The 10,463-nt window shown below is 43.3% G+C and overlaps 1 protein-coding gene across 2 annotated transcripts in view; it reads right to left on the bottom strand.

The window, feature by feature from the left end:
* Window positions 1–10,463, bottom strand: part of Atl1 (atlastin GTPase 1) — a 77,806-nt gene that overhangs the window by 54,111 nt on the left and 13,232 nt on the right. Inside the window, exon 2 of one of the 2 annotated variants that reach the window (XM_026779262.1) lies at window positions 7,989–8,174. In XM_026779262.1, coding sequence (XP_026635063.1) covers window positions 7,989–8,022 — 34 coding nt within the window. In that variant the 5' untranslated portion in view covers window positions 8,023–8,174. Of the gene's footprint in view, window positions 1–7,988; window positions 8,246–10,463 lie in introns of those variants that run through there. The other variant, XM_005343154.3, reaches the window with a different exon arrangement.

The raw sequence follows: 10,463 nt of genomic DNA, 5'->3' as shown, positions 1-10,463 counted from the left end.
GTGGGCTACAGCAGATTATTAGAGATGGGCTAGTCCAGGTGCGAGAGTTAGCCTAGAAGAGGCTAGATAGAAATGGGCCAAGCAGTGATTAAAAGAATACAGTGTCCATGTAATTATTTTGGGGCATAAGCTAGCCAGGCAGCCGGGGAGCGGCTGGGGTGCTGGGGACGCAGCCCTGCCACTCCTGTTTCAACAAGTTTTTAATTATTTGATCTAAAGAACAAAAATAGAAAAGGAGGTACTGTGGGCTGACTTAGTTGGTAAAGTATCTGCTACGAAACCACAAAGATTTGAGCACTGTGTAAAATCCTGTGCTGTGCTACGTGCTTATTCCCTGGGCATGGGAGGCAGAGACATAGGGTGCCTGGGTCTTTGCAGCCAGATTTGCTTCCAGGTTTCATGAGAGAAAAAATAAAAAATAAAATGAAGAGTGATTTAGGAACCCACCTGACATCAACCTCTGGCCTACACACACATATACACACACACACACGGATGCATGCGTATATATGGAAAAAGAAAAATAATTTTAAAAAGTGAACACAGTCTAAGAAGCCTTCCCCCAGTACCACCCATCAATGCCTGAGGCAAGTGGAAGGGCTAGCCCTGAGATCCTAAGAGTAGAGAGCTGTCCCTGCCTCTCATCGACTGCAGCACTTAGGAGAGTGGCCTCTACACCTCACCTGGACAACAGGGTGTGGCTGGCTCTGAAGGTGTAGGTGTAGGAGAACCTTCCCTGAGGATGCAAAATCAGGAAAACTGGCCCTGCCCCTTGCTCATCGCTGCAAGGGGTGAACTAGCCAAATAACACAGGAGAGCTCACCCTGGTGGTGAGGACAAGGAAGAGCTGGCAGGCTGACCAACCCTGCAACCATCCCATCTGTGATGTGCTGAAGCATGGGGGTTGGGGGAGCCGGAGGGGGGACTATTGGTCATTCGGACCCCGGGCTGCAGGATCTCCACGACACAGGACAGGAACAGGATGTCCAGGAAGAATCCTAGTGATGGCCTAGAAGAGATGATGTAGCAGAGACCAGCATCCTCAAACCAGACCAATGATTCTCTGCAATGAATGCCTGCATGTAAAACCGTATGGATAAAGGGGTTTACTGTGTGACTCACTGTGTCACACTGCAGCTCCCATAACAAAATGTTTTCTTTTCTTTCTCTCTTTTTTTTCCTTTTTTCTCTTAAATTTTATTTTATTTTATTTTATAAAAGGCAAGGAGGGAAATGGGTAAGATATGAAAAACACAAAGACTAAATGAAATCAAAATTAAAAATAATCTCAAACCATAAAGATTAATGTGATTACATTTAAACAAAATGTCTGTTTGCAAAGAGCAAAGTCATATCACAAAATAGGAAAATGGATCTGCACAACAAAGGTACAGAAAGATACAGAAAATCAAAAAGAAGAAAAAATAAAATGGGCAAAGGACAAACAGGCATTAAGTGGAATTTATGAACATGAATAATTACAGAACTCAGGCTCACACATCAGTGCAGGTGGGCTGAGAAAACGATGAGGCCACACCCTGCATTACAACATTCTCCACGACACCAAGAGTGGGTGAGGATACAGGGTGAACAAAATATTTTTGGAAAAATGCACACTCTAGATTGCATTTATATTACACTGTGAAATTTCATCTCCTAAAAATGTCATAGAAGCTACAGCCATGAAATCTCACCAGCACGACTGCCTCAACAAAAACTAAATGAAGACAATATCAGCAGACATGCTAACATGAAAGGGGAAATCTCATGGGGCTTCAATTCTACACAAAGAACTACAGGTAACCAAGGAATGCGGAGAGCAGTAGAAATAGCCTTCTCCAGGAAATTCCCCCCAAATTGGCTATCCAGTACCAAGTGGTCAGCCCTGAAATGATCTGCATACAAATAACCTTATATGGACTGAGCAGGCTGTATTTATATATTTAGGAACATATGCACATACACATACATATGTAACAACAATGAAAGAAATAAAGGCCAGGAATTTGAGAAAGTTCAAGGGGAAGGGATATAGGAAAGAGTCAGAAGAAAGGAGCAAAGAGAAATGTTGCAGTTATACCTTAATTAAAAACATAAGTGTAAAATTAAGGCAGTCCTGGTGGCACAAGCCTATATTACTTAGGATGTTGACGATAATAAGTTCAACACCTGTCTGAGCTACAGAGTGAGTTCAAGGTTACCCTGAACAACTTAGTGAGACAAATAAAAGGCAAAATAATGTACTGAAAATAAAGCTCAGTGGTTGAGTGCTTGCCAAACTCATACAGGGCACAGGCTCACTCCCCAAAACTGCAAGAAAGAAAAAATAAAAAATAAAATTAAATAATCTTTATTTTTTTTGAAGGGTTTTGAGACAGAGTTTCTCTGTGTGGCTTTGGAGCCTGTCCTGGAACTTGCTCTGTGAACCAGGCTGGCCTCAAACTCAAGAGATCCACCTTCCTCTGCCTCCCGAGTGCTGGGATTAAAGGTGTGCACCACCAGCACCCAGCTAAAACTAAATAATCTTAGGTACATATATTCATTTAGGTACATATCACTTGTGTTTTAAGAAGGGAGATACACATATTTACTTAGCAGAACTATTCAAATTATCAGGAGGATAAGAGCACCAAGTATGCAAATGTGTTCGCCTTTGTAGAGGGAAGAAGTTGCCATTAGGAGGGCACCTGAAGAGTGAGGGGATGAAGTTCAGCTGGAGAGGGGGGACATGGGATCATTATTCCTTTAAGATGAATATGTGTATTTAATATGCTCTTTTCATAAAGATATTCATACGAATTTTTATAGTAAAGAAGAAAAGCTTTCAAACCTAAAATCCTTCTTAAGAATGGAAATACCTTAGGGTGAATCATTTTCTCAGTGAGCACAGGATCTAATTGTTAGTTACTCTGGACTAAAGGTCAGTTTGAGAAGGGGGCAAGGTGGAACCCAGGAGTAATAAGTTGGTGTCAGAACCTAAGTCTGTGTGTGCATGTGTGTGTGTAAAATATCCCTCACAAGTCATGTGTTTGAACATGTGGTTCTCCACTGGTGGCACCGTGTGTCAATGTTGTGGAAATTTTAGGAGGAGGAGGCTTGTTGGAGGAAGGGGGATCAATGGGAGTGGATCATAAGGTTAAATATCCAGGCCCTATTTCCTGTCTGCTCTTCCTGCTTCCTGTTGATCACCCCATGTTTCTGAGGCCATGCTTCCCTATCATGGTGGACTGTCTCCATTCTCAAATCATAAGCCCAAATAAGCCCTTTTATTTGTTGTTTTTCTCAGGTAGTTCATCACAAAGACAAGAGAAGGAACTAATATAGCTAGGTGTGGTTACTTTTTAAACAGGAGACAGTAAGCAATATCGCCCAGAAACAATAGCCCAGTTGAATGGCAGGTTTCAAAGTCAATTTCAGTAGCCAGGGAGCAAGTAGGATCATGATCTGAAATGTACTCTGCACCCTCCATGACCACAGAAAGAATGTGGCATCGTCTGTAGATCTGACCTCTGTCTGGAGTGACTCTTCACCTACCAGCTTTCCCACCTCCTCCTGTATATAACTGGCCAGTCGTTCCGATCATCCTGACAATCCTGACAGTGTGACCTGACACAGGTAGTTCTTCCATGTAAATGCCTGGGGCTGGGGATGTGGTCTTTCTGCTAGAGAGACACCAGCTCTGTCCCACTCTAATTCCCATTTCACCAGAATGTTCTTTAGCTTCTTTGGCATTATCTGTATTTCCAAAACACACAAAGGCAAACTCATTCAAACACTTAGACTGCTGGTCATATACAACATCATAATGGGAATCACCTAAAGAATGTCTTTCCAATCCTTTTCTATAGTATACAAACTCAGCTCATACACTCCAAAGCAGCATTTCCTGATCCCCAACATTACACACCTGAGTAGACATGGGAGCCAGCAGCTGTGTCCCTCTGAGATACTCTCAGCCCTAGAACCAGGGAATGGGGCTGACATCATGATCTTGCACCACACCTTTGAAAGTTTCCTCCATATAAAAACCTAGAGTTGGACCTGGGCCTGGACTTTGATCTAAGATGTAGAAATAGCGCTTTCTGATTACACAGATTACTTCTTTACTTTGATTTATTTTCTTTGGTCCACTTCAAATTCTAACTTTAATCACAACCCCCATATAATCAATGCTCATTATTGGTTGTCCTAGTAGATCTCAGGTCTGAGGACTTCACACCTCCCCCCACTTCACACCATGCGCATTTCTGGCGGTATAAGGAATTCAGATTCACTCTATTTCTTCCATTTCTCTCATTCCCAAGCTTCAAGGACACATTTAGCAAACTTGTTAAATTATAATTTCCACATCTTCCTTCTTCAATGTTAGCCCATTCATCACAGTTCTGCTTCCATACTGTTGCTAATTTACCCTCAAAAACAAAAGCAGAAACCTAAAACTTCCTAGCCTAAAATTCCCACAAATGTCTTTTCTACAAATGGGAATTTCTTATATTTACTGTGAAGAAAGCTGGTGTTTGTTTCCAGGCAGCCCAAGTTAAAACTTTATTTCAAACATTTTTGTACACTATTATTATACTGTCAGTTTTTGTCAAATTGTAGAACAGTAAATTCTTACACTGTATCTCAAGTTTTTGAGGAAGTTAAATTAACAGAAACAAACAGAACGGTTTCCACTGTTGCTCTGTTTCCACCTGCTGAAAGGCTGCTTTCTGGGCTCCTGTTTCCGATCCTCATCTGTCCCTTTCCCTCCCACACAGCACACTTCATCTGCTTTTCTAGTCCCAGGTGATTGGGTTTATAGGCATTGATTTCCCTCACCAGCTTAGTCCTAGACAGGCTTGTTGTGACAACGTTTGGCATCTGTTCTAGCTTCTAGTCCTCAGTAAATGGACAGTGGGGACAACCAATCCTGACTTAAATCCTAGTTCTAGAACACAGAAACCATGGTGCCTCTGGCAAGTTCCTCAGGGTCTCTAATCTCAGATTTCCCAATGATGAAAATAATAATGCCCACCATTGAAAAGTTGCCTCTTCAGTGCTTACATAGACTCAAACTCCCTCCATGCAGACTCGGGTCAAGTGGTGGATTCTCAGCTGTCCACACACGGGCTTTGCAGTGGTGTCTCCAAATACCCTCAACACCACCTCCGACTCTGGTGCACAGCACAAGTGTTTCTACTCTCTAGCCTCCCTGGTCTCCGCAAGACCTAAAGGGCAGGGTCCCCTCAGTGGAAACAATCCTCATTTCAGAGCTCTACAGGTCCCGAGCTTTTATGTGCAGATTTGCAAATGCCTTTCTTGTTCTTTACTTGGGAATCACTGCATTTCCCAAGTCTGGGTTAACTGTTTTGTCTCAGTTTTCTCCTTTATAAGGTCTGGTGATAGCAGGCAGGAAGGGCTGCTGCGCTGTTCTTTATGTATCAGCAGACTGGTTTCTCATAAGAGTAACCTGTGACTTCTTCTGAGAACCTGCTTTCCCTACCTCACATTCCAACTCATTTATTTGTAAAATCACTCTACGGTATTGTGCTACCAAAGGTAAATCAGAAGAAAACCCGAGCTTCTCACCATGGTTCTCTAACTTACAAAATATATCACTTGAATTACATAATTTATCTTACCAGTGATTTCTACTTTTTTTCCCATCTACAAAATAGATAGTAAACACAATTATTTAAGAGGCTAAAGACCAAACAGAATTCAGCTGAATTTGCACTGGCAATGTAGTCCTGCGTAACTGCGGACAGAATCACCCATCCACTCAGAGGAGGTCTAGAACAGAGGGGAAGGAAAAAGAATCTCAAATCGAGTTCCCAGATGGAAATTCCGATCTATCATTTTCTAGCCCTGTCATTTAACATGAAAAGTGAAGATTACAGCGTCTACCTCCCATGAGGTTATCTCAATGATGTAAGCCTCACTGCTATCATTACATACCTACTGTGTGCTAGGCAGACAGTATTATACCAGGCACTGGAATGAAATGGAATTAAGGCAGAAATGGCTAATATCTTTGTTAAAATGTCTACCTCTTATTACTACAATTCCAAATAATATATTTTATACACACTGCACAGCAAATGAAAACCTAAGAAGTGAAACATTTCCCGTAGGATATTGAGGTCACACCCACAATTCCATGTTTATTTTTAATAGGGAGTTTCCAGTGGACATAGAATGACTCTGGCATTTCCCTCCCAATTTATCACATTTATATTGCCCTGATGACTTTGGAGTAAACTGTTTGGAAGCTGATTCTATCAAATATAAATGGGCTAAGAGACTGCTTCTCAAAATAACATCACAGATGACCTGCTCCTCTGCCACCTACTAGTCAAAAGATGCATTTCTAGGTCCTGCTTCAGACCCTGGCTGGATGATGAAGGGACCTTCATTTCTATTGACTTTCCAATTTGTTCCTATGGAAATCCCACTGAAGAATGGCATTGCGGAAGGAGCTATCTAAGAAACCTGTAAGCAAACACTGAAGAATAATGAGCCAGAGCATAAGAATTCTTAGAATACATTTCCACATGCTTGGCTCCTAGCAGGGTGGAGTCAATAATCCAATCCAAAGATCAAGACTAAAATCCGAGTTGAACATGTGCACCTTCGTCGTGAATGGTCAAGTGTCCACATTCCTATTCCAGAGCAGGAATGGAAAGGGACCCCAGAGACCTTTACCCAAGTTTTCAAAAGAAGCAAAGACTGTGCCTGCAATACTGAAATTTGGGCTTGGTGATCTGGGAAAATGAAATCGCTTCTCTTAAATTTAGTCAAATACTGACTGCCTGCTCCTCCTCTCCACAGCAACTGGGAATCTAGGGTATTCTCTCAGATGTAAGCCTTGCCCACAGGAGTAACTCATCTTGTGACCACCACATCAACAGAAGGCAAGGAGGCATTATGATCTTTTGACAAAAGAAAACAAAAATAACCAAGTAAAAGGTAAATCTATCCTCTTAGTAAGACAGAAATAGAACAGGAGACAGAGAACCAAGAAGCAATGAACTTCTAGTGGGCGTGAACTTTCAAAACAATAACAATGCAAAGCCAGTAGAACACAATGTTTTTCTATATACCACCTGCCTGTGGTTTGAGATCCGCGCTGGTTTGGATCATAAAATGTGTTTATAGGGTTTTAGTTAAGATGCTAATGTGCTAACTACGGTGCCTGCAAGAAATCGAGAGCCCAACCCGATAAGGCCGCCCAGGCGCCCACACTCTTCTAGATCTGGTCCGGAACAGCACAGCGGGCGGGGCGCGGTTTTTCCCGCATCGCAGCGCTCCTCTCTGCTCTGCCTGCGTGAGCACCGCCCACCCACTCGCGCGTGAACCCACTGGGCCCAGCCCTTCCTTAGGCCCGGTGCTGAATCATGAACCCAGTCTCCACAAGGTAAAAATCGAAGAACAAAGCCAGTCTTTAGGCTAGTCTGAAGAAGGTCTGGGTTGGGCGGCAGACTAGAAACCCCAACTCGGCTCGCCTTCTTCTCCATTCCTCCACTAACCCCAAAATGAAGTAAGTGTGCAGTGCTAGGGACTCTCAGGAGGGTACCCCATCTCCCAGACTGCTGAGAAGCTCTGCAGCGCAGAGTCCTAGCTCGCGCGCTCCGCCTCATTGTTTCACCTCCCGCCCAGAGCCTGCCAGCATCGGAATAAGCCCTTGCCCCAGAGAGCGGGTTGGGGCTTCGCCTGCTCCAGATCGACCCTTTGCCCCTCTTCGCCCGCAACCACAGCCCTAGACCACCTTCTGAGCCAACCTTCTAACCTGGCTCTTAGGGCGGAGCCCAGAGTCCCCAGAGGAGCGGGTGGGTGCTGTCCAAATGCTGGGAGGAGGCGGCGCAGGATGGGGAAGGAGCCGCAGGCCTGGCCTGCACCAGGCACAGCACTGGTGACAGCGCGCATTCATCGGAGCAGGCACTCAGCAGCAGAAAACAGAGGGCTAAACCCTGTGAAGGCTGCACAAGTTACTGATTGCTACTCACCCCAACTGTTTCTGTCCCTGCGGCTCTTGGCCATGGCGGTCCGTAGGCTGGCGGTGGAGAGGCGCTGTCACTCCTCTTGTGGTCTTCTCCCGGGCCGCAGGTTGCCAGCAGTAAAAGGCTCTGTGCCCGCTCTGGGCGCAGTTCTCTCAGACTCGGAGGATGTTGCTGTGGCGCTGGTGGGAAGGACTGGGAAGGAAAAGGGAGGAGAAAGCAGATGAACCAAGCTCAGCATCACCAGCTGGAGTTCACACAAATACCAGCGTCACACCCTCTGTACCTTGGCCCACCCCCAGACTGTGAAGACAGTGACAGACTATATACTGCAATATTTTCAACAAAAACACACACAAATAAATAGCACCCCCTGGCACACGTGATTTTAAAAGCATTATCTAGTGACAGAAATACAGAAACCACCATTATTCTGTCTGCTCCAATGCACACCAGCAACGTTTGGACAAATAAAAGCACTTCACATTATCCTCCTGCATTTTTTAAGTTTCGTTTTAAAAGGAAGGTCACATTTTAAAAAGAAGACAGCCTGTATTCTTGTGTATGTATACTAAGCAAGTCTGAGTCTTAAAATTAAGCTACTTTAGATCAAAGCTAGAGATTCACTGTGATCTGTAACTGTTCAATGTCTAATGAAGCATCTCCCCAAAGTTGTGAAGCCAGTCTGAAGTTCTATATAGTCTGACAGCAAATGTGGAGAGAAATCAGCCCCACCAGCAGAGTGGTACAGGATGTTGTGACCCTCAGAAAGGTTGGAGGCAAATTACAAGGAAAAGCGAAATGCAACAAATACTAAAAAATCCTTACTCTTTTTAAAAATTTTTTTTTTATGTTTCTGCCTCTCTGTGCAGAGTTTGGTGTGGTCAGCATGCTACAGACCCGTCCCTTCACACTCTGACCATGAGGCATTTCCATCCCATTCACCTCCTCAGTTTTGTTCCCACACTCTGCTGATCCACACACAGCCAGCCTCTTAATGGCCAGATCCATGCTCTCTACTTAGGGTATTATTTCAAGCAACCCACTTTAGTAAAGCCCATTTCCCCTTTTAGTGAAGTAACTTATGGGTAAATACTGAGATTGGACATTACAAAAAGCATCAGTGGATGACTGTGGATATAGTATGTCTTCACTGTAGCCCGAAGACTTTTTACCTAATGATTTCAGCAATCCTGGTATTTTTGTCTGAATTATTTATATTAAATATTTTAAATGGAAATTTAAAAATAATTCTATAATTTATTTTACATTATATAGTTAGCAGATCTCTCTTTCAAACACACACATACTTTTATATATTGAGCAACACTAGGGTGGTTTGAAAGATATATCTCCCAATAATCTGGGGCATTCAAATACTCGATTTTTAGTTGGTAGCACTGTTTCGGTAGGTTTACCAGATGTGGCCTTGCTGGAGGAAGTGTGTCACTGAGGGCAGGTTTTGAGAGCTTGCTTGATGCTTGCAGTCAGAGTCTGGTACTTCTTTGAACTAAACACAGGATTACTACATAACTCAGCAGTTCTCCTTCTAGGTGTGTATCCTAAAGAAATTATAATGGAAGTCCACACAGAAACTTGTATAGCAATGTTAGTGTTAATAATATGGAAAAAGTAGAAGCACCTTGTGGTTTGAAAGAAAATGGCTTCAGGCTCATAGAAAGTGGTACTATTAGGAGGTGTGGCCATGTTGGAGTAGGTGTGGCCCTGTTGGAGGAAGTGTATCACTAGGGGTGGGCTTTGGGGTTTCAGATGTTCAAGCCAGGCCCAGAGTCACTCTCCCTAATGCCTGCCAATCCACACATAGAACTCTTGGCTACCTCTCCAGCACCATGTCTGCCTGCATGCTGCCATGCGTTCTACTATGAAGATAACAGACTAAACCTCTGGACTGTAACCCAGCCCCAGTTGAATGTTGTCCTTTATGAGAGTTGCTGTGGTCATGGTGTCTCTTCACAGCAATAAAGCCCTATCTAAGACTGTTGCGGGATATTTGTTTACACCATGTGAAGAGGTGTCTATGTTTTGCTTCACCTGACTAAGGCACCTGATGGTTTAATAAAGAGCAATGGTCAAGAGCTAGGCAGGTGAGAGTGAGCAGGACTTTTGAGTAGAGAGAGAAACTAGGTGTTAGAATCTGACGTGGCAGGAGATCAGCAAGACACAAAGGACATTACAAAAAGCGAGTCAGAAACACAGAATGGAGAAGAGGCAAAAAACCACGTGGCAAAATGAGATTAATAGAAACAGGTTAATTTAAAGCTATAAGAGCTATTTGGGAACTAAATAGCTAAACGTCAAGCTTTCATAATTAATAATAAGTCTCTGTGCCATTATTTGGGGGTTGGTAGCCCAAAGAAATTATGAAAAAGAAACTCGCTATATAAGACTCAAATCAAATGCCAAATAACTAATGGGAAAGCAAATCCACACAGTGGAATACTATTTATAATGTAATACTATACA

The sequence above is a fragment of the Microtus ochrogaster genome, chromosome 1, assembly GCF_000317375.1.
Source record: "Microtus ochrogaster isolate Prairie Vole_2 chromosome 1, MicOch1.0, whole genome shotgun sequence".
In the NCBI taxonomy this organism is placed as follows: Eukaryota; Metazoa; Chordata; class Mammalia; order Rodentia; family Cricetidae; genus Microtus; species Microtus ochrogaster.
This window is presented reverse-complemented; position numbering and strand designations above follow the sequence as displayed.